The sequence below is a fragment of the Dichomitus squalens genome (assembly GCF_000275845.1).
Source record: "Dichomitus squalens LYAD-421 SS1 unplaced genomic scaffold DICSQscaffold_1, whole genome shotgun sequence".
NCBI lineage: Eukaryota > Fungi > Basidiomycota > Agaricomycetes > Polyporales > Polyporaceae > Dichomitus > Dichomitus squalens.
The window spans coordinates 1,077,163-1,098,163 of NW_006766883.1; the positions used below are offsets into that span (position 1 = coordinate 1,077,163).

General features: G+C 55.1%; 8 protein-coding genes across 8 annotated transcripts; 3 read left to right on the forward strand and 5 right to left on the reverse strand.

Moving 5' to 3' along the window:
- Positions 1–1,383: 1,383 nt before the first annotated feature.
- DICSQDRAFT_176513 (Diaminopimelate epimerase-like protein) lies at positions 1,384–2,337 on the reverse strand (the record flags this gene model as incomplete). The annotated part of the gene is made up of 2 exons (XM_007360175.1): positions 1,384–2,039; positions 2,100–2,337. 2 exons carry the CDS (start codon positions 2,335–2,337, stop codon positions 1,768–1,770), a joined length of 510 nt encoding a protein of 169 aa, XP_007360237.1. The 3' UTR covers positions 1,384–1,767.
- Positions 2,338–2,862: 525 nt separating this feature from the next.
- On the reverse strand, positions 2,863–4,336 carry DICSQDRAFT_164582 (RTA1-domain-containing protein; the record flags this gene model as incomplete). The annotated part of the gene is made up of 10 exons (XM_007360176.1): positions 2,863–3,014; positions 3,073–3,143; positions 3,202–3,397; positions 3,461–3,500; positions 3,549–3,626; positions 3,697–3,719; positions 3,774–3,886; positions 3,940–4,084; positions 4,147–4,257; positions 4,315–4,336. 10 exons carry the CDS (start codon positions 4,334–4,336, stop codon positions 2,863–2,865), a joined length of 951 nt encoding a protein of 316 aa, XP_007360238.1.
- Positions 4,337–6,976: 2,640 nt separating this feature from the next.
- Positions 6,977–9,520, reverse strand: DICSQDRAFT_176515 (uncharacterized protein; the record flags this gene model as incomplete). The annotated part of the gene is made up of 17 exons (XM_007360177.1): positions 9,341–9,520; positions 9,018–9,056; positions 8,835–8,924; positions 8,549–8,765; positions 8,067–8,494; positions 7,941–8,016; positions 7,874–7,887; positions 7,774–7,815; positions 7,657–7,713; positions 7,592–7,601; positions 7,508–7,525; positions 7,418–7,443; positions 7,334–7,359; positions 7,234–7,277; positions 7,150–7,174; positions 7,069–7,096; positions 6,977–7,013 (listed from the first exon to the last, which is right to left on the reverse strand). Coding segments are annotated over exons 5-17 (525 nt in total), but the record flags the coding sequence as incomplete, so codon positions are not given.
- Positions 9,521–9,895: 375 nt separating this feature from the next.
- Positions 9,896–10,945, reverse strand: DICSQDRAFT_75739 (SGS-domain-containing protein). The gene is made up of 4 exons (XM_007360178.1): positions 10,878–10,945; positions 10,720–10,816; positions 10,484–10,646; positions 9,896–10,418 (listed from the first exon to the last, which is right to left on the reverse strand). The coding sequence occupies exons 1-4, from the start codon at positions 10,889–10,891 to the stop codon at positions 10,090–10,092; spliced, it is 603 nt and encodes a 200-aa protein (XP_007360240.1). The 5' UTR covers positions 10,892–10,945; the 3' UTR covers positions 9,896–10,089.
- A 384-nt stretch (positions 10,946–11,329) lies between these two features.
- On the forward strand, positions 11,330–12,985 carry DICSQDRAFT_75740 (uncharacterized protein; the record flags this gene model as incomplete). The annotated part of the gene is made up of 7 exons (XM_007360179.1): positions 11,330–11,391; positions 11,447–11,459; positions 11,518–11,570; positions 11,635–11,682; positions 11,736–11,821; positions 11,875–12,382; positions 12,463–12,985. Coding segments are annotated over 7 exons (1,066 nt in total), but the record flags the coding sequence as incomplete, so codon positions are not given.
- A 448-nt stretch (positions 12,986–13,433) lies between these two features.
- Positions 13,434–16,933, forward strand: DICSQDRAFT_151176 (uncharacterized protein). The gene is made up of 5 exons (XM_007360180.1): positions 13,434–14,164; positions 14,467–14,905; positions 14,972–15,740; positions 15,812–16,086; positions 16,187–16,933. The coding sequence occupies exons 1-5, from the start codon at positions 13,526–13,528 to the stop codon at positions 16,597–16,599; spliced, it is 2,535 nt and encodes an 844-aa protein (XP_007360242.1). The 5' UTR covers positions 13,434–13,525; the 3' UTR covers positions 16,600–16,933.
- Positions 16,934–17,396: 463 nt separating this feature from the next.
- On the reverse strand, positions 17,397–19,225 carry DICSQDRAFT_95444 (uncharacterized protein; the record flags this gene model as incomplete). The annotated part of the gene is made up of 4 exons (XM_007360181.1): positions 17,397–18,178; positions 18,239–18,624; positions 18,676–18,840; positions 18,940–19,225. The coding sequence occupies 4 exons, from the start codon at positions 19,223–19,225 to the stop codon at positions 17,648–17,650; spliced, it is 1,368 nt and encodes a 455-aa protein (XP_007360243.1). The 3' UTR covers positions 17,397–17,647.
- An 828-nt stretch (positions 19,226–20,053) lies between these two features.
- DICSQDRAFT_158469 (uncharacterized protein) lies at positions 20,054–20,979 on the forward strand (the record flags this gene model as incomplete). Its single annotated transcript, XM_007360182.1, has 4 exons — positions 20,054–20,147; positions 20,222–20,611; positions 20,681–20,751; positions 20,817–20,979. 4 exons carry the CDS (start codon positions 20,054–20,056, stop codon positions 20,847–20,849), a joined length of 588 nt encoding a protein of 195 aa, XP_007360244.1. The 3' UTR covers positions 20,850–20,979.
- Positions 20,980–21,001: the final 22 nt, after the last annotated feature.

The following is a 21,001-nucleotide window of genomic DNA, read 5'->3' on the forward strand; positions in this document are numbered from 1 at the left end:
GCTTCATATCCCACTGTTCTCATCGCTATTGTTCTTTTCGTCCATTGTACTACGTGGTCACAACACCACGTGACTCCTTTGTCCCCATTCGCTATTGTTCTCCATCGTTATTGTCCTGTGACTATTGTTCTCCGATTAGTCAGCGACCGTGTACTTTAGTATATAAGGACAGGTCTTGCACTGGGCACCCCAGTTTGACCTCTTGTACCAATCAAGCGTTCTCACTCCCTAGACCCCTAGTGACCTCGAAACCCCCAGACCCCCAGTGAACCAGTGTGCTAAGCTTGTCATCAGTCTGCGTCCTCGTTGTGCATAACCTGCACACGACCCCTTGAGTGCTGACACGCTTCGCTGTAACAGATAGATGCCAAGATGTCATTGCGACAGCTCTAAAACGATGGCAAAAGATGGCATTCGCTGGCAAAAGCCACAAATCGTAGGAAATAGGGAAGGTTCTCACTGGGTCTCAAGAGCAGGGTATGTCTTTCCGCAGGCAATCCATTCAGATGGATCGAAGGTTCGTGTGTCGCTGCTGGGAGGGTCGTCATCGGAGATGAATATAGTTGAGCTTCTAGACATAGGGATTATAGCGAGCAGTATTAAGTGACGGCGTAGGCTAGCAATAGCTCGTTTGTCTTCTTGCGATTCGAAATGCTCCTGACGTTGTCCGCCGCCTGCACAGGTGTGACATTGGGAGACAGACTGAGTGAGGAGGTGTCACACTTCAGGCCTTCAGGCTAGATGTACAACAACCTATATTACACACATGGATGGCTGTGACACGAAGTAAGTAGCAACAGATAAACGTAGTTATAAGGACGTATAAGTAAGTGCGCCAACGACATAATATCCTCAAGGCCTCCCCGGACCGGTTCTCTCCCGACAGCCGCCTGGGATCAGGCCTCGACCTGAGCACGTCAGATTTGTCCGGAGTATGGCGCAGGCCATCCGCAAATTTTTGTTCGATTTGACCGGACTGGACCAGGCATAGGCCTTTTTGAGGGGCCAATTTCGTCCGGATCAGGCATCATACATTTGGGCCTATTGCCGGGGGTCTTGCCAGCAGGCGGCGGCCCCCTGCGTGTAGGTACGCTGCCACCTGCCAGCTTGCACTGTCGTATCGTACTCACCTTGGTGTTTGCGAATGTACTTGCGGCATACGCATGGCAGGACAGATCCGGCCGCCCCCTGCGCAGGACCGAGGTCCATTAGAGAAGACTTGGATATGTCAATTGAACTTGATATGGTGAGGTTTGTGCTCTGTACGCCTAGCCTACACGTTACATGTACTCATAATCTCACTTGGTTCAGGTTCGGCAACTATGTTAGGACTCGTTCCGCATCAACCTCCACCATGACCTTCACGGCGGTCCCCTTCAGGTTCACGCTTCGGATCGCGCTACCATCCTCTGTCCTTTGCACTTGGACGAAGATATCGCTCCGCCTACCCATCTCCACCCCTTGCACGAGATGATATTCAAATGGACCGACTCCCTTTTCCCTCCCCTCCAACAGACTCAGATAGCAGCACAATGCTGCGCTCGCGCTCCCCGTACCAGGATCCTCCGCTGTGCCAATCATCCTCGTCCGGATCAGCCTCACTTGGGCGCCCGTTGGAGCGTCGGGATCGAGGCCTCTCGGAGTATAGTAAAACGTGCCGATCAGGCCAACATTGAAGCCATCGGCATCTAGGAGGTCCGTATGATTGTAGGACTCCCCCCCCAGGAAACACGTCTTGTGTGAACGAACCAAGAGCTTCGAGGGTTGTTACATGCACGAGGACGAAGTGATGCCTTTCACGATGGAGACTAGGGGAACAGTAGGTTCGCCGTTGGGGTTGGCGGAGGACAGAGGATGGACGAGGCGCTTGCGATGGATGCGCACGTCGTGCGCGACGTGCGGTATGGCGACGGAGGCAATGCTATTGGCCGCGTCGTAGCTCAATGGGATGTGACTGGCCAGGGCATGAAGCGTCTTGACCTGTGGGTAGCGATCTTGAGCGTAGTGCGATACGTAGATGGCAGCGCCGATCGTAGGATCTGAGGCATCTACGTGAGCATATGCGGACCCCAGGGGAAACACTTGTCTTGATAACGTACGGCCAGCGAAGGGGATTCTTGCATGTACGGTGAATATGTCGTAGTCCGCGACTTCGTCATCTTGACCTACTTCGTGCAGAAAGACGGTTTCGAAGTAATTGAACTCTGTCGCAATCTTCTGTCTCTGCTCCTCGGTCAGAAGACTACGAGTAGCCACCGGGACCAGAACAATGGCGAGCTGGTTGCCGGTGAACTTCTGGCGAGTGAAGACATCCAGGGTGACGAAGGCGAAGTTCATCTTGGAGAAGCCTAATGTTGTGTTTTGTGGTGATTTGAGCAAGAGAATGAAAGAGAGACGGTAGGGCACGGTGTTTGCCAGAGCCTCAGCTTCGGCTTATAAAGCACGCCTAGCAGTATTGAGTCATTTCAGCCTGTGTCCGAAGCACTCAATAAGTCTATACACGAGTCGACTTACTACGATGCTCGTGAGCTGAATCGAGCGGGCGGCGTGATATCACGACACTGCGGCGCTCAACTCCGAGTCGCTACTGTTTGGTCCTCGTGCTCCAGAAGGGCGGTTAGAACCCAGCCTAAGCTATGACACACAGCACGATCTAATGTCAGAAGGATGATATTCCAGGATTTCAGTGTTCACAACCTCCGAGCATTATATAATTACTGAGTCGCCGTAAGGATCATGCGTATAAGTCCGGTGCAAGTCCATGTGATGTGATAACGCATGGAAAAGGGTTTCTACGAACTTGGAGATAGACGGAGAAACCCAAAGGTACCGTCTATGTCAATCCAGGAGTGCTATCGCACTTCAGACGGATTCCTGAGAGTAGATGTTCTTGGACGTCATACGGACCGTCGATCCAGCCGTGAACCGCTCATCCAATTTCTTAAGGAGACGAGCGGGGTGGAAGAAGTTCAGTGAGAACATTGCCAACACAACCATGGCGCCATCAAGGACGTCTAGACCGGATCGTTAGGCCACTGCTCATATCGTCGAGTAAGTGTGTACGATGCTCACTGAAGTAGACCTCGGTTCTAATGATGCGACCGTGGAATCCATCTGAAAGCTCAATAGTACGGTAGATGGAGCTGATGGACACCAAAGTCAAGTTCGGAGCTCGGATGCCGGTCCGACTAGTGGACATACCGTATAAAAAGGAAGAGCGACTGGGAGAAAAGGCCAACAACCAAAAGCTTCGCCGCGGGGTCCATGGGAGGGTGATTGAAATGTTCCACAACCGACTCGTTCGAGATGTTGTTGAGCAAGAGTGGCCTTGCGGGATTCTCCTTGAAGTACCGAATGAAATACTCTATCGCTAGGATGCAGAATATCGACAGAGACACTAGATGAGACAGGAAGTGAGTGAGTGCAATGTACCATGCCGTCAAGGGGCTGGAAGGCCTACCTAGCTGGAATACAATCCCAGCAAGCATGATATTGGATCCCTAAGGAAGTCGTTAGGCGGTATACTTCGCCGAGTGGCTATCACTCACCAATTGACCGGTTTTACTGTCGTCGGCAGTAGCGGCGATTCCACCGCCGGCAGACTGGACCAGCAGTGCGACGAAGTCCTGAGTATTTCAGTGTCAATAGTATTCCACACGCTAGTGACACCACCCTGTAGACAGTAGGTTCACTCACAGCCGTAAAGAAAATTCTAGAGTCTGCAAAGTCGCTCCTAGTCAGCGCCGTCAAGATGGAAACTGTGAGTAACTCACAAAGGCGGGCGCTGAGACGACTATATTGCGGTCCAAGATGAGTGGACAGCCGACCGAACGAGATGAAGATGGCACCAATGAGCGGCGTGGGGGCAACGATGGTACAGACAATTCTGCAGGGCCCGCAGTCAGCGTCAGGTTCGCACCTGGTTTGTAGAGTGCGTACTGTATCATGTACGGATTCTCAGCAAGCGGCTGGAACGTCGACCACAGCCGCCCACCCCAACCGATCATCTCGCCGACACCCGCAAGAACCACCGTCGCTAGAAGCCACCAAGCACGATACCGGATGGCTTGCCCGAAGTGGAGCACTGTCAAGGCCATAGCAGTGGTCAGCGGTCGATGAACATCTGTCCAAAAGTAATTTGCTCACGGGTAGACAGGGTGAAGAGAACGGCGAAAATGTAGCACACCCACTGGGTGGGCATATAACCGTAGAACGGTGAGATGAGGTTGCCGTGTGAGTCGTACTCAGGGTCAGCATCTTTAGCCCACCTCAGAGTCAGCTACACCCTCTACGGATGATTTATCAAATACATACCATTGCCTAGGTTGGAGCTCATTGTGTGGCCCATTGTTAACCGGGTGATAAATTATGAAGGTGACGAGACAATCGACGCTTGGAAAGGCACTTGGAAGAGAAGACGAGGAATGCCTTAGGAGGTACATGTTCCTGCTTTTAATTCGTTGATGACCAGTTTGGAAGAGTGCTGCGCGCTACGTAAGTCATTGCGGAACTGTCGGCGTTGCCGAGGTTGACGTGCTGCGCTCCTCGCGGTGAGATGAGGCAGTGAAGGGGATCGAAATTATGTTGCTTCATAACTTCCCTGACCATTCTCGTACCACATATTCCTCGAATACTGGCTCATCAGCTTTCACACTGAGGCGTACAATACGGAGGACATGTATAGCTATATAATGGCCGCTGCCACAGCCTATAAAGCTCCTAGATCAGTAGGAGCGTTGTGAGGTAGCACCCACCCCTGTAGTCGCCGAGCTGATGCGCTCAGAATCGCGCAGCGGGAGCGAATGCTCATGTTGACCGAAGCGGAGAGTGTCAAACACAGCCGCACTGCGCATGGAAGTATCTGAATGCTCAAACTTTTGCGCGAGGTACAGCGCTCAACGCGCACCTCGCTTGCGCAACTAGATACCGGTGCACATGTTTCAGCCTCATAATCGTGGGTGCCTTTACGGCGCTGGGCCTGCACCATTTCGTCTCGCGGTGAGCTGGCGCCACTCCGAGTCGGAAGGAGTGTCTGCATGGAGGCATCACTTGAGACACGACAGCCACGGCCTCAATCCTACACGTACGTTTATGGCGGTTGAACCACTGTGAATATCGCGAAACCTACCGGTCTCTCATGCAGCAAGCGCAAAACGCGGACACAGTAAGTTGCGAGCCACAGGCGGCTCCCAGCAACCAAGATGTTGGTTGCTAATCCCGAAGGCTTGGAGATCTGCAGAATGAGTACGCCGCTGACATCGTCGAACAGCTTGGAATTCGATGACCAAGCCCTACGGATCCTGCGCAGAAATATAAGATAAGGAATCTGCCATCAAATCTGAGAGAACGCGACCGACCACAACCATCGTGGCCGTGCCAAGACTTCGTGAAGGCGATGCGCTCACGGACCGGCATCCATTGCGGAGACGATACAACTATAGTGCGTGGAAGTCGCTGCGCCCCATAACCCGCAGCCACAGCGAGGTGCTCCGGATTGATCGCAACCACAGCGAGCCCCTGTGATCTAGATAGCCATTCCGGGGCTTGGTGAGACTGGCTCAAATGACGCGAACAGATGACTCGCCTCACCTGTATTGCTTAGGGAGGTAAATCAGCTTGGTGGAAGTTGTTCACTTCACCGTGATGGAAGTGAAAGGAGGAGACAGTACTCTCTCCTGCATCGCCACGCGGACTCAAGCGCGCGCCGCCACCTGAGCGACACGCTTGCGACTATTCCTCCATCCTGATCCACGACATTATCAGTCTTGTTGCGGCCCTTGTGTGAGCTCATCTCTACCCAATGAGACACCTGTCGTTTTGTAAACAGGCCGAGGCCGACCAGCGCACGGTACCTTCATCGTGCATCTATCCAATGCCAGCAGCGGGCCGTTTCAAGATCGATGTCCCTGCGGCCAGACTCGGAATTCGTATCGACGGCCGGCACAGGGAATACAATTAATATTACGACGTACACGCGAGTTTTTGCTTCATGCGTACATTCGAGATGCAGCAATCAGGCTCTCCGGTACATGAACGGGAACTTTGTCTGAGTTTGTGGAAATTACCGCCGATTCTGGTGGTATGACGAACGTGATTGACATCTCATATTTGTACGCCTGTAGGTCTGTCCATGTTATATGATGCAGATGGGGTACAGGTACCCACACTCATGCTGCTTGGGTCGACGAACCGGCGGCTTTTTGCTGGTAGAACGCGCTCCAACGCGCTGAATCCAACCCATTCCGTATCCAAGTCCTTGTCTAATGACTGAGCTAATGTCTGACGGATATTGAGTCTGTTCAAGTGGTTATCCGTGAGCCATCAAGTCACTAGCAAGCTGCATAGTCCGCTCACGTCGCAAGCACCGAAAATGCGTACACTGGTCGTGCACGGTTAGACATGTACTCTTCAGTCTGAAACAGTCCTAGACCATCTCACCATGTGCTGTAGTGAGGCTAAATGAAACCAGAATGAGGTTGGTATCCTCAAACAGAACCTGGTGGTATGATCAGAATGAACCTTGCACCATGACAAGCCTAAGGAGATGGGGATGCTTTACAATGCATAGACAAGCAATGCTCAGCAGACTGCCCAATCCCAGCCATTAGTGTTTGCTCAGTCCAACTGAAATGAGGTTTATTCACCAGGTGAGCGTCCCTAAACATTCAAGTCAGCACCGACTTAAGTGCATAGTATAAGCGGTTACCGGTGCATTACCTGTACTAAAGGCATAGATGCTGAGGACCTTCAGGAGAGCGTCAGTGCTGATGTAACGTGAGTTCAATGACGCTCCGTGGCAAAGTGTGGTAAGGCCACCCACCGCTTCACTCCAGTTCGTCTTTTGTATAAGGCGGTAACAAGGATTATGGCTATTGTAACATCTCCTAGCGCAAGAGGGGCGTAGACTCCGGCTACAAGCCACTGGGGTCATCTGATAAGTCTCGAGCACGTCGACATACAATGCTTTGCGTACCTTATAGTGAAGCCAGCTCTTGAAGGTGGGGTGCATGAAGCTGTAATAGAGTACACTCGGTCTCAAAATCTCATGAAGATGATTGTAGAACGTACATTTGCGCTGTCAGAGCTGTGGCAAAGCCTGGATACCAGGCATTGAGCTGCATATACACAGATTCCTACAGACATACTCACCGATTCCCCATAGAATCAATATGATCTACATAGAACAACGATCACTGCTTGATTACGACGGAAAGTCATGACGAAGCACCCTACCACTGCTGCGATGACAGCTTGCTTATAGTAACCTAGAGGTAAGACTGAGTAGAGTAAGCGAGATCCGACATTCGTCTTCATATTGAGTCGAGAACCTCACCGAGGTAGACCCGGCGGATGTAGAATCTGTGAGCCGATAGGAGTTGAGTTCATCATGCGACCTGACAAGTGACGACCACCGTACAATTGGCAGAGCAGTACGATCATGACCTGTTGCACCACATGATTAGCACCATATACGTTCTCTCCGATAGCTACCACGTTGATCACCCACCACAGTCACAGGCAGGAGCTGAGATTACAATCACGCTACTCGCTCGCATCATTGTGGAGTCGTGTCATGAATGCTGATGCATACCCTCAGAGACCTGTAGCATGCATGAGCAACTGTGGGTACGGACTCATATCTCCAGATGTACTTACAAAGTTGGAGTGGATAGAGAACTTGGGTTGCCATAGTTGACGACCAAGTAGTAGTACCTGTAATCAATGCTTGCATCCAGGTTTCCTCCGAAATGTCAGACAACGCCGTGTACTCACCCCCAATGCATAGATAACGCCGTGTGTGCCGTCTCTGCTGTCCTGTAGAGGGTCAGGATGTCAGTTTATTGCATGCATGTATATCTCGCTAGGGAGTCACATCAATGCAGCTACCTAGAGGCTAATATCTCAGCGATAACCGCGAAGAACAAATATTTAATGCCTACCAAGGCCTTAAGCACACCGCAGTCTTTATAGGTGTGGAAGTACCAGTATGCTTGACATAACAAGACACCATAGAACCTGCTCGAAGTCAGTGGTCACGACGAGGCCCACATAGACAGATAACATACAGCAACCCGACAAGCAAGGCAAAGAAGCCCCAGGAAAGAGTGACTTGTACGTCCGGAATGTCATCGGATACCGACGCGAGAAGCGACGCCGATATGCTGAGCGACGAGGGACTTGGCGACATAGCAGGGTTCCGATGCCCTGCCCGACGCCTCTGTGGGTTGGAATATATCCACTCGGGCGAAGACGTGAGACGCCGACATGGTCCCCCGTGGCTTTGCGGCCGGCGAAGGTGAGACCCGGATCCTGACTGCGAGGCTGCGCCAACGACGTATCGGCTCGTGAGTCTTCGACTCACAGAGATCTATAGCGCAAAGGAGCCGAAAAGTTCATGGACGCAGACATATCAGGACGCGAGCCGAAGTCGCACTGCAAGATTCAAGTCTCGCTGCAAGACCCGTGCCCCCTGTACCAGGTGATGCATAGCCACCTAAGGGACTAGCTGTCATTAGCTTCACCGCGCACGATAGAAGGGGTAACTCACATCCCACCTATCGACTAGACATAGACGCGTATACTCTCCAATGCGGACGCACAGCTCTCGCGAAACGTAAAAGGTGCACAATTGGACAGAGAAAATTGGACGATGCATTGGAGAGCGATTTCGATGCCATCGGCTACGCGACTCTTAGCAAACGCCGAAGAAGCCACAGTGCGTAGGACCGCGCCAACTGTCGTAGAACCTTGCGAGAGGAGGGCACCTATAAGCAACAGCTGTCAGCGGTCTAGGAATCGAATAGGCCGACAATGCATCAGAGGTAGAGACTTACGTACGTTGAGATTGCACCATGCTAATGATACCGTCAACTTTAGCGGGTTGAGAACTCTCGCCCAGAAATCAGAGTTCCCCTAGTACCACACTGCATGCACAATGACGCCGGAATACTGTATGAACCCAAGGGACTATGCCGCCATGGCTGGACATATGCAAGGTAATCACCGTGGCAACTTACCGATCTGACCAACTGACGCAATGAATGGTGCATAGATGTCTACGGGGCCCGGAAGCGAGTGAGCCATCCATGTATGAAAATTGCATATTGAAACCACGGAGTCGCAGAGGGCCGGAAAGGCCCCGAAGGTTCAGAGCTCGCGATCGGAGGCTATGAGACCCACCCCACCGGAGTAAGATTTCGTGTGGGCCGTACGTACTACAGCTACGTGTACGACTCGACGCCGAGAGATACATACACGGCGTAGCATGATCTCAGTGTGCAAACGAATCCATCCATCTGCCCCCAATCCGTATCTTCGACTATAATAGTTCGAGACTCACCTGATTCTGTGTAGTCGGGCGCGCATAGGTGTCGCGTGGCGGCAGTCTGTTAAGGCAAATGGACCCTCGGACCACCGATGCCTGTCTCAGAGCAGCAAGAATTGATATTAGCCGTAGGCCATGCACGTCAATCGGGATGCGCACGAGCCCGAGAGAAAACGATGAACGGACGAGAAGCGGCTATCCACTGGCGTCGGAGAAGGTGTCCCGGTAGAAGCCGTATGACCGGAGCTGATGAATGCGAGCCATTCTGCTTTAGGCATGCGTTTCAGATTCCACCGTCTCCGGCTTCCAAGCATAGTAAGTTCCATGGTCTCATGGTCGCGTAGCGTGAACGTTGACTTCCTTCTGGGATGGACTATAATTCACGCATGATGACTGCCTAGTGAGTTGATATTGCCAGGCGCGGTGGGTGTTACCAACCGCCTAGCATCTTCGGTAGACGTTCGAATATGTCAAGTAGCTCGCACTGGCAGCATACAGGAAAGGCGCGCACTGAGCAGTCGCATTGGTCACTTTGTGGCCGATGAGAGCAAGCAAGATGATCACACATTTGCATGACGAGCTCGGTAGAACAATCCTCTCTGATACAACAATGTGGATACATCGAAAGCTCGATAACGATGATGAACGGTTGATACAGCACTGGAACCTGAAAAAACAGCTTGAGATTTCCCTTCGATTGTAGATCGTGGCATACTATGATCTTTCCTGGAACGGGCCAGCAACCGTCGCGCGCGCGGAAGAGATCACACTGCCCACTTCTTCCACTCGCTTCCCTCTGGAGGCTTCACCGTAACCGGCGCCTTCTTCACCTCGTCCCAGTTCGTGCTGAGGGTGGTGCCGCCGCTCTCCGAGTAGCTCTTCATCATCGCACGACGGGTGTCCTCGTCGGCATCGGCGTACAGCTTCTTAAAGAACTCGTTCACGGCAGCGTCTCCGCCTGCATTGGGGTCTTGGTCGCTTGTAACCTCCTTCTCTTGAGACAGGATCTCGGAGGTGATGCCGTCCCAATTCTTCCGCTGCTTGCGCACCGTCGTGCTAGTCGGCGCGGAGCTGGCGGGGAAGGAAGCAAGGGCTACACGCAGCACGGCGATTCAGACATACGGTATTGGTGTCGCAGACGCAACAAGGGGAACATACGATCTGGAGCGTCGCCGGTGAGGGCTCCCCACCGTCCCAGCGCCATCTTGGCGAAGCGGACCTCAATCTTGACCTTTCCTACGGTGTAGCCGCTCTTCTCCGTGTCGATCTGGCCCTTGAGGGGTTCGAGAACGAGGGACTTGTCGCCGTAGGTGTAGGTGAACTAGTTGTGCCACAATCGCGAGCGTCTCCGGTGAATCCTCGTCTCATGGAGCGATGTACAATGGGAGCGTTACCTTCCTGGGCTCGAAGGTGATTTTGACTTGCTCTGGATCCGCGCCCTTTTCAAAGATGGAAAGGGTGAGCTTGTCCTCGGTCTCGTAGAACTCATGTCTAGATGGGCCAAGGCTTATCAGCCTAGCCCTGCAAGAGTCCAGCGCAGATCGAGCCGCACCGTGGAGTCGTCATGGCTCAGATGAACCCGATGAAGTGTCTGAGGGAGTCCGGAGAGCACAGAAAGTACGGAGAGTGCAAGGAAGGAGAAACAAGACGAGCATAGTACATAGCCCCTAGGACGATACATGGACGAAAGCGGCAGGAGGCGAATATTCTAGCAATGCACGTGAGGGACGCGACGCGCGCTCAAAGGCGGCGGTGATCACGCGGGGAAATGGCGGGAGATGGGATCGGGGCGGGGCAGCTGAGGCTGCGGGAGAGCCGGGCCTCGAGACTCGTCCCCGACGTCATCCCCAAACTCGGTGGCAGACAATCCATCCAACCCAATCCAGACGCGGTCTCCACTTATGTCCAGCCCCGCATCTCCCGTCTGCCTCTTCTCTCTCGCTCTCGATCCATACATATACCACTCATCCTCACTCTACTGATCTTCACCCCTCCTCGATCTGCCATGTCTGCCCTGCCCAAGGCTGCGCTCTACTACAGCCCCAATTCGATCTGGGCCTCTGTTCGTGAGTGGCCCACGCCTCACCACGCGTCGAACGACCTCATTGACTCGCCACATAGCTCTCCTTGCATTGTACGTCATCGTCATCAGCCCAACAGACAGCCTCCTCACGTATCGGTTTCTGATCTAGAGAGGAGAAGGGGTACGGTGCCGATGAGGTCGACCTCAAAGTAGTCGACATCTGTAAGTGTATCGCCTCACGCAGCGCTTTGACTTGCATATCGATGACGATACGCGCGCGATACAGCCAAAGGCGAGAATTTCGAACCCACCTACCTACGTCTCAACCCGGGCGGTGCGTTATCCAGCTTCCTCGCCGCGACCGGCCCGTTCACGGCTGTCCCACAGGCACCGTACCTACGCTCGTAGTCCCTCTGCAGAAGACTTTATCCCCGGAGATCGAGTCTCGATACAAGGCTATCCAGGACACCAAGGTCTGTGGCCACCCTTCATCACAAACCTCGACTGCGTCTCAGTGCATCCGCAGTCGATCGTAGAGTTCCTCGACAAATCGCGTTCCGCGCAGTCACGCACCCATACTACGTCTACAGCGCCTTCCCCTTCTTTGGCTCCGGCTACTATCGCCTTCAACGCAGCATCTCATGAAATCGTCGACCTTCTTCACAGTCAGGCAGCTGACCCCAATGCGCTTTTCTACATGAACGCCCGCTCCGAGACCGAGCTCAAAGCCCTTGCCACAAAGCTTATCCCGTTCCTTGTTGGCCGGCGTGACGCCCTCGCCAGGCTTCTCACCGAGAGCGATGCTGGCAACATCTCAGCATCTGACAAGACAAGGAGCTTTTGGCAGGTGAAGAAGATTGCTACCGACAAGTTCCTGCAGGTCTTCGAGGAAGCGGAGAAGAGCGAAGGGGAGCTATCGGACGACGCGCGTCAGCGGCGCGAAGAGTATTTGAAGTCGTCGCACGCCGCCTGGACTGCGCTGAAGGACGTACTCATCACGCTGAACAAAGAAATCATCGGACCGTATGCTCTTGGTAAGCCAGTCCTGAAAACCCTCGGGCAGAAGGACCTACCTCGGCGTAATACTGACGATGATCGCGTTATGGTCTCACAGGCGATCAATTGTCCATAGCCGACCTCCACCTGGCGGCCTGGCTTTCCCGCATCGCCTCCCTCTCTGGCGCGACGCCTGCGGAGGACGGCACGAGCGTCCTTGGGAAAATCGAAGCTCATGTCGGAGATGAATTCACGTTGCCCAAGGAGTTCTCTGTCGTCGAGGCGCGCAGACGAGCGGGACTCGTCGCCGGGAACATCGAGCCCTCTGAACGACAGAACAAGCTCGCCGCGTTCTGGGACGCGATCAAGGAGCGGCCGAGCTGGAAGAAGGTGTACGGTGCGGGCTTGCACTGATCGCTGCCGCCGGAGCGCGGGGTGGCTTTCTTGGCTAATGGGCGACATTTGCATTTGCCAATTGTGGGGGTGTGGAAGAAGCGCGATGAAATACCCAAACGTTTGGGATCAAAGTTGTAACAGTACTCATGATGAGGACAATACTTCCGTCGACGCTTTCACAGCTGTTGTGCTTGTCGCATTACTGCAAGGCGTGATAGTTGTTGATCAACTAGGGCGGCCGTTGGGACATTGACAGCGAGCGAGGTAGATAGAAACATCCCGCATCGCGGGCACCGGTGTTGCAATTGCAACTTGCAAGGCGTCGTAGATGGGGCCTAGGCTGATTATCTTGCATGATTTCCCCCGTCATTGCCGTAAGTAGGCAAGTAAGATGGGGACTGCGTGATGCGCGGAAGCGAGAGATGGTGTGCGGTGCGCAGTAGGCGCACAGCCATGGCATATGGCAGAGGTGGGCGCCTAAGAGGAGGAGGAGTGGAGGCGAGAGACGCTGGGCAGGAAGCAAGTGTCGACAATCGCTGACGGCGGAATCCTCTCTTTGCTCTCCTCACCATCCTTCGTCCGTCTCTCCCTCCTCCGTACGCCTCCATCCCCGCTAATTCCGAGTCTCGAACGCTGCCGCTTCCCTGGCCGAGCGTCGTGACCTCTTTACCTCATCGCCCCCCCAGCGCCCGACATCGATACCTCTTAAACCGCCGCACTGCGTGTCTTGACAGCCAAGCTGGATTTTGGCGTCGTTCTATCATCGCAAGAACCCCAGCTTGGTCATGTCACTTGTCCGCGACTTCCTTGCACCACCATCACGACCTAATGTCCCGCTGACCCGCGTAACGTCTGCCAAAGACCCCGACTATCACCAAAACAACAGCCCCTCCACCCAGCCAGGGCCGTCCACCACGCTCACCGCGCGACCCGGCACCCGTCGGACGACATCGCTCCCGCAAACCCCTGCGCCCCCATACGATGAGGACGACGAGTTCAACTCCCGTGCCATACGCAGATCCGCCGACAGGTCGCGTCTCTACCCCCCAGACGCCCGCGAAGCAGCGTCCCACTCGGTCTGCTCGACCGCGACGAGCACGCCCATCCCCTCCCGCGCGCCGTCGCCGTTCCTCTACTACTCCGGAACGTCCTCGTGCGACTCGGACAGCGAGAGCGAGCCCGAGTCGCCGCTGCTCGGCGAGGTGGGGATCCGCAGGCGGTCGGGTTGGCTTGAGGACGAGCGCCCGCGTTGGCGGCTGTTTCGCCTGGGTGCCGGGGGCCACGCCAACGTTCACGCCAACGGCGAGATATGGCGTCGGCGGCGGCGGCGGTGGAGGGACTTCGTCTGGGGGCTCCGTTCGTCCAAACGCCTCCTGCGCAGATTGGTCCGACATCCGTTCTTTCCCAAGACGCCCGTCACGATTGTACGTCCTCCTACCTTTCTCGCTGTCTCTTGCCAGGCACATCTGTCGCCTAGTCTTCTTCATCTGCGGCTATTTCCCGTTGTTCGGGTGTCGGTCGGCGCTGCTGTGTGTGCCCTGTGCGAGTGCACGCGCGCCGCGTCGGGTAGCGATATCAGCATCCGGTCCTCCCTGCGCGCGCACAGCGTTCAGGAACGATAGCTGCCTCTGTAGTCGGACGGGCGGTCTCATCATTACTTGTTCTCGCTCCGGACATGGTATCTGTACCTCACCATTCAGTTAAACTGACGAAGTCCATTTGGCAGCTGCTCACGCTCCTTTTATTCGCGATCTTCGGCGTGTCCCTCACATTCCTGCTCATCTACATCCTCAACCCAGACAAGGAGCCGTTGCCGTGGCGTGGGTATTGCACCCTTCCACAACGCTCCGCCGGGCCGCCATCATTGTCGCTGTCCCCGACAGCATTTCTCCAGACGCCTCTGCCGACCAACTTCTCGCTGCCGTCGTTCCCGCCTGACGGTTTGGACTCCCTAGCACCGGCGGGCGTGTTCGTTGGGGTGTTTTCGATGGACACTTCGGTGGAGCGGCGGATGCTGATCAGGTCGACTTGGGCGAGCCATGTGCGGAGCAGGGAAGGAGCAGGTTTTGGCGATGGGGGCGTGGGGACGTCGCGGACGATCGTGCGGTTCATCTTGGCGCAGCCGCAGAAGGAATGGGAGCGGCGGGTGAAGCTGGAGATGGAGAGTGAGTCGCCGTGGTCTTTCGCCGTTCCTCTCTTTTCTTACGGAGCTTCGTGGTGATGTCGTTCAGTGTACAAGGATATGGTGATCCTCCCGCTCACGGAGAACATGAACGATGGCAAGACGCACGCGTTCTTCTCTTGGGCCGCGAACCACTCCTGGGTCCCTCCGATATATCTTGACAGCCACGACAAGGTCCCGACCAACTTCACGTACCTGAACGCTACCAATCCGGCTCCCGCGTTGGCTCAGCATGACCCTGTGTTTGCGCACCGGGATCAACTCAGTGCTTCCCCTCGACCTTGGGTGAGGCCGGACTTTGTGGTTAAAGCCGATGACGACTCGTTCGTGATGCTCGCGGAGCTCGAGTCCCGGTTACGCGTCGAGTTGTACAAGGAACCCCTTCCCCGTCCTCCATCGCCCCCAGTCCGCAGCCCTCAGTGGAGACAGCAGTCGCAACCGCGGGACGACAGCGGCGAAGAGCCCTCGGTCTTGGACTACAACCAGATCGCGTCGTACTTCAATTTCTCACTGCCGGCGTACGTGACGGGGTTCCCGACACTGGTCGCATCTCGACCAACACCTGAGGAGCCGCCTTCGCCCGATCCGCTCATCTTCTGGGGCTACCTGGTCAAGAACCGGTTCATGGCTGGAGAGCTGTACGCGCTCAGTTGGTCGCTCGTGGAGTGGGTCTCCAAGGACCCTCTAGTCAAGACGATGACCCGTGGCGCCGAAGACAAGCAAACCTCGAAGTGGATCCGCATTCATCCACGTGCGGGGCAAGTGCGGTGGACCAGCGAGCGCTGCTGGATATACGATCATCCACGCGCGGGTACAGTGTACGTGTGCTTCCGTCCTTCGCGGGCTCGCCGCGCTGACACGCTCGATCTGACCACACTGGCGTTGACAGATACTCCCACGGTTTCCTGTTCCCATCTGAGATGAAACGTGTGCAAGAGGGTGTCTTGCGAGACCTTCAGCGGCTCGCGCAGCAGACAGCTGTCGCCGAGTCGTCAGCGGTTGCAAACACGCTTCCGGGACAGCATGTCGCGCCTCCGGAGAAATGGACGCACTCGACCGTGTCAAAGTTCCATGTTCGGTACTCGCCGCCCGTGGCTGACCTGAACTTGGACTACAGCGTCGAGGCCCTCGTCGAGGGCAGTGACATGTCCATGGTACACGATGGTGCGTGGGCGTTCGTCTCCTAGGCCGTGCATATTGACGTTTTGCTAACCCTTTGTCATCGGGTGTTGATATCGTCGACTTTGCATCCGTGCTTCTGTAGATGGCTCGATGACAGCCGACCTCGCATGGCAATACCGTGAAGGCCGACAGCAGCGCTATCTGGGCCAGCGCGTCGGCGGGACTGTCGTCGTACACTTCATCAAGAAGAACATGTGGTTCCTCGAAACTGCTGCGGCACTGCTGCACGGAGAGGACGTGACTCCGCTCGAGCGCGCTCTGGGGCAGACGCGTAGGGCTCAACAGCAGCTGCGGACGGGCCTGGGCGATAGCTCAGTGGACGGTGTTATCGAGGCGGCGGAGGGGCAAGATTCGTCGTTATCATTATCCGTAGGGTCCCAGACGGAGACCTCCCCCACACCTCCGCCCCCTCGACGGAACTCTTTGGACTCGAGTACACATACGAAAGCACGGACAAAACTTCGCAGGCTGGCGAGAGATCGTACGGCGCATTAGCACAGTACAGGGGAGACCTTCCATCTAATCTATCCCCGGCGGCTTGAATTTGGATTCTACTTTATCTTCGCCCTTGCATACCACCAACCGTTCTGTCATTACGTTCTGTGTATACCTTGCCGCGTCCGCATCTTGCTTTACCACCTTATCATTACCACGCCGCACGTCCGCCCAGTCCCCGTCGTACCATTGCACTTCTGACGCTTACCAGTGCCCCGTGCCCCACGTCGGTGCACAGGCCACACACATCTTACTGCTAATAGGCTCTCCCACTATTCATACATTGAAATGCTCCTTGTGTAAATTATCCCCGTATATCTTCCGCCATTTTCCCCGCCGATCGAATTTGACCATAGTGCTTCCGCAGGTGTTGGAAATTCACCTATGATGGGCGGTGTTGTGCTGGTTGGGTCTTGCGCGGGTCGCCCACCGAAGGAGTAAAGCAAGTACCAGTCTAGGATGATGCAGGACTTTCCACACATGACACATCGGTCTTTGCGGCCAGAGAGCATTTCGGGGACGAATATGAGTGCTCTTGACGGACATCCGAGGACAATGCGACGCTAGTGTGGTTACAAACCCAGTTTATCCGCATTTAGGCCCTCGCCATGGGCGTGAGAGCGGCCGACAGACACACAGCAATCCCAAGGTCGTGACGCGCTGGGAAAATGTTGGCTTGTCTCCGTGATGTTTACCATGATACACTGCGACGAGCAGTGCCGGAGATAGCATAGGTAATAGCACAGGAGATAGCACATCTCTGTGATGTCTTCGCATCGGATCGCAATGGACTGTGCAAGAAGGTCAAGTTCTGACGATTGTCAATGAACTGCGGCGGTACCAGTACATCCAGAACCAATAGATAGACGCGCCCATGATATAAGCATTCCCAGGTCACATCATGGGAATGAATAGAGACGGGCTGTTGAAAACCTTGGGTAGGATGGCGAATGAATAGCGAGCCTGGATGTCGTCATCATAGACGGCAAGCAAACTGGAAAGTACTCCGATGACGCGTAGCAACCCCGGTACAGTAGAGGCGAGTCTATCAGTACTCTGGCGGCGGAGGGCCCACGTACTGCGGCCGATACCCGTCCAACCTTGTAGCGGCATGGGCCACGAGCTCGAGGGGAGTCCTCGACTGTATCCGATCCCGGACCGCTGCCCTAATCCTCCCCTCCCACCGCTGGAACCACTCGCCCTCCCTGTCTCCGACGAGATATGCCCAGCCGTTTGGAGTCTGCTGCCATAGTCTGTTGACGTTGGGAGGGGGACCCGAGGTCCCCTGAGGGTGCATATGCCACGTCTTGAGCGCGTACGCCCCACCACAGACTTCCCATCGCCCTCCCCCATGGGCACTGAAACGCTTGTAGAGCCAGATGAAGGGGTAGATGAGGAGGATCCAAAGCAGGAATTTGAGCCACTTGTTGGAGAGCGTGCGAGATAGCCTGTTGTCTGGGCGGATCCGGATCTTGTGATTAGAAATGTCGAAGGAGAGCTGGATGGTGTGACTGTAGACCGAGCGTATGGCTGCGGTGATGGCCTCTTCTAAATTGGAGATATTCCAACCGTATACGACCTGCGCCAAGCGATTCTCAGAACCACAAAGGCTCGGGACAAGACGTACGGACGGGCATACCTTGGTATACGTGAACTCCTTCAGCAACTTATCGCTCGCGCAGTATTCATCTGCCCACTCCCGCAAAGTCTTGGATGACTGAAGCACAACAGCGGGCCGTGGTGGTGCACCTGACTGCTGGAACCACGATTCGGGATCAGGTGCGACCCACGGAGGAAGTCCATACTCCTTCCGAAGCTCCTTCCTCCCTTTCGCAGCCTTCAGCTCAGCCTTCGTTGCCTTACGGCGACCAGGCGGAAGCGCGACTTCGGGATCGTGTATTGCTAGATCGTTCGAGTCCATCTGCATGTACATCTCGCCTCGATATGCAGGCTCAGCGTCGGGCAAGCTCCAATGGACAGGTCCATGGACGATTTGAGGCGTAAGGTCGATGTAGAAGTCGAAGTCTACCATACTTGTCTCAGGTTCCGAGTAAGCATGTTCGTGAGGTCACGTACCGGTCACGGTTTCGCTGTAATTCTCGATCTTAGTGCTGTAGTTCCCATTCTGATCCTTGCTATACACCGTGCGTGTCTTATGTTCTGTGTGTGTTCCACGAGCATGAATCTTGTAATCGGGGAACGCGGCGGCTTTTGCCAGAAGGAAACGATACAGTGCTTCGCCTGGTGACTCACATGAGCGAAGTGACTTCATTACATCTCGATTGTTCAAGGGTCTCCCTGTATCCGGGATGCAGGAGTCACGAGCGAAGGAGCACTCACCATCTTGGTTCAGGTGCGGATCGTGCGAGACGATTTCCCCCCCAGAGAGGAAGAACTCGGCCTCGTACGGCGTGAAATGCGGAGGTTGCTCTTCTCCTCCTGTAGGGACATACGCGCCTTCGAAGGCGCGTTCGGTGTACTGCGGTAGCACCTCAGGGTCATTTGGAAGAGAGGGGTTCTCATATTGCGGACTTGGTGGAGATGGACCACCCGGCGCTACTTGGGGCTCGACCGCAAGCAGCTCTGTGGAGCCATAGAGGTCTTTCTTGTCCGTAGGAGCAGCCATCGTGGTAGAATAGAGAAAGACGAATTGGACTGGCCGGTACCTGGATAAAGGCGGTTTGGAACACGACTCAGTTCGGCACGAGCGGCAGGGACACGTTGGCGATCACTTGGGGCGCCTGCCAGCGGTGGCTGTGCCGCCTGGCCAACCCCGACTCGAGCGGCAACCGATATGCTTCATCCCGATTCCCGAGTTACGGTTGCTGGGAGGTCAACAGACTGGGCCGGGGAATGTAAAACATGCTCAACATATGGGTAAGGTGGAACAACTCTTCTTGGCCTAATTACATGCGTTGGTCACGTCACGTCATCACGTCCTCTTATTCTGCCGTGGCTCAATGCTCCGGAAGGTTATGTAAACGATTCATTTCAGAGTTCGTTTCGCCAGAGCGACATGCTACCGGCACCAACAGCTACTGTCCCCGCTTCAGTCAACAACAATTGCTCTGATAATTCGCTCTTGTACGTGCGAGAACCACGTAATGACACGGTAGGAAGAGCACTTAGGGTATCAACTTGCACCAGAACAGAAGGTTTATTTGACGTGGAACTCGACACCGGTACCATGGAGTGAATAGTAGCGCGCATGGCCGATCATAGACTAGGCTCTCCACAGTAGCCACAACTCCAGATGCCTGCGCTTGCGTGCCCCACGCTGGCAACTATGAGGTCAAGCTATCCAACTCGACTCCCTGGCGCCTTGCTCTTGCTCATTCGGCTATATAATCGAAGGGGGTCCAATGGTAGGTCTCCATAATCCAGAACCAGCACTTCACAACCACACACGCACAAACCTCACGAAACTCTTACCGACCCACATATCATATCCAACATGTCTCGCGCTCAGCAGGATTTCCAAGGCACCAGCAACAACTACTCGCAGGCCGACCAAACCTGGCAGAACCAGCCGCCGAACAAAATGCCCGGTACGTCACTCTATTCGTTCACCTCACCGTCATCCGATAGTAATAGTATCACGTCCTGACCGCGTCCCTCGCAGCCGACTGGAACGCACAGAACGCGCAAGGCGCCCAAGCCTTCCAGCCCACAAGCATGCGTCCGGGCGACGACCTGAACTCAGACCAGTACGGCCAGACGAGCAACCAGTATCCGCCCACGGGCCTCTCCGCCGCCCCCGGGCACGGCGGCCAGCTCGGCGCGTCGGGCCAACAGCTCCGTGACCCCGCCTCGACGACCGGCGCTGGCATCACCAACACCCCGGGCGGTGGACCGTTTGGCCATGGCCACCAGCACCAGCACCAGCAGTTCGATCACGACGTTCCCGGACAGCACGCGCGGACGTCCGGGAGCGGCGGCGCTGGTGCTGCGGTTCCCCCTTCGTCCGTGCAGGCTCAGGCGACGAAGCCAAGTGCTAGTGAACGGATCATCGGTACGTGTCCCGCTCCTTGAAATAGACGGTAAACACGAGGCGCTGACGAGTTGTTCTTCGATGCGTCAGGTAACACCGAGAAGCTCGCCGGGAAGGTGTCCGGGAGCGCAGGACTAGTCCAACGCGGCGAAGCTCGCAAGGTAGGCGTCATCCCCTCTTGATGTACGCTTTAGACAGCTTGCGCTGACCATCGGCATCTGTACAGACCGGCGGTGGCTTGAATCAGGAGAACTTCTAGACTGGTGACGACGAATATACGCACCTGCCGACGGAGAGCTGTACGAGTGTAATACAGTGATGGCGCTGTATGCGTAGTGACGCTTATTGTAATTGTACCTGAATTGGAATGGAACATTTACGCTAGTCCGTCATGAGCGTGTCATACCCGTG

What these genes read in the sequence shown, in the direction of transcription:
- DICSQDRAFT_75739 (XM_007360178.1), bottom strand. An exon ending in TCACCTTCGAGCCCAGGAAG is followed by an intron (nt 10,647 to 10,719) that starts GTAACGCTCCCA and finishes TGGCACAACTAG; the next exon opens with TTCACCTACACCTACGGCGA. An exon ending in CACCGGCGACGCTCCAGATC is followed by an intron (nt 10,419 to 10,483) that starts GTATGTTCCCCT and finishes TGCTGCGTGTAG; the next exon opens with CCCTTGCTTCCTTCCCCGCC.
- DICSQDRAFT_151176 (XM_007360180.1), top strand. Translation starts at nt 13,526, where the DNA reads ATGTCACTTGTCCGCGACTTCCTTGCACCACCATCACGACCTAATGTC. An exon ending in CATCCACGCGCGGGTACAGT is followed by an intron (nt 15,741 to 15,811) that starts GTACGTGTGCTT and finishes TGGCGTTGACAG; the next exon opens with ATACTCCCACGGTTTCCTGT. An exon ending in CATGTCCATGGTACACGATG is followed by an intron (nt 16,087 to 16,186) that starts GTGCGTGGGCGT and finishes GTGCTTCTGTAG; the next exon opens with ATGGCTCGATGACAGCCGAC.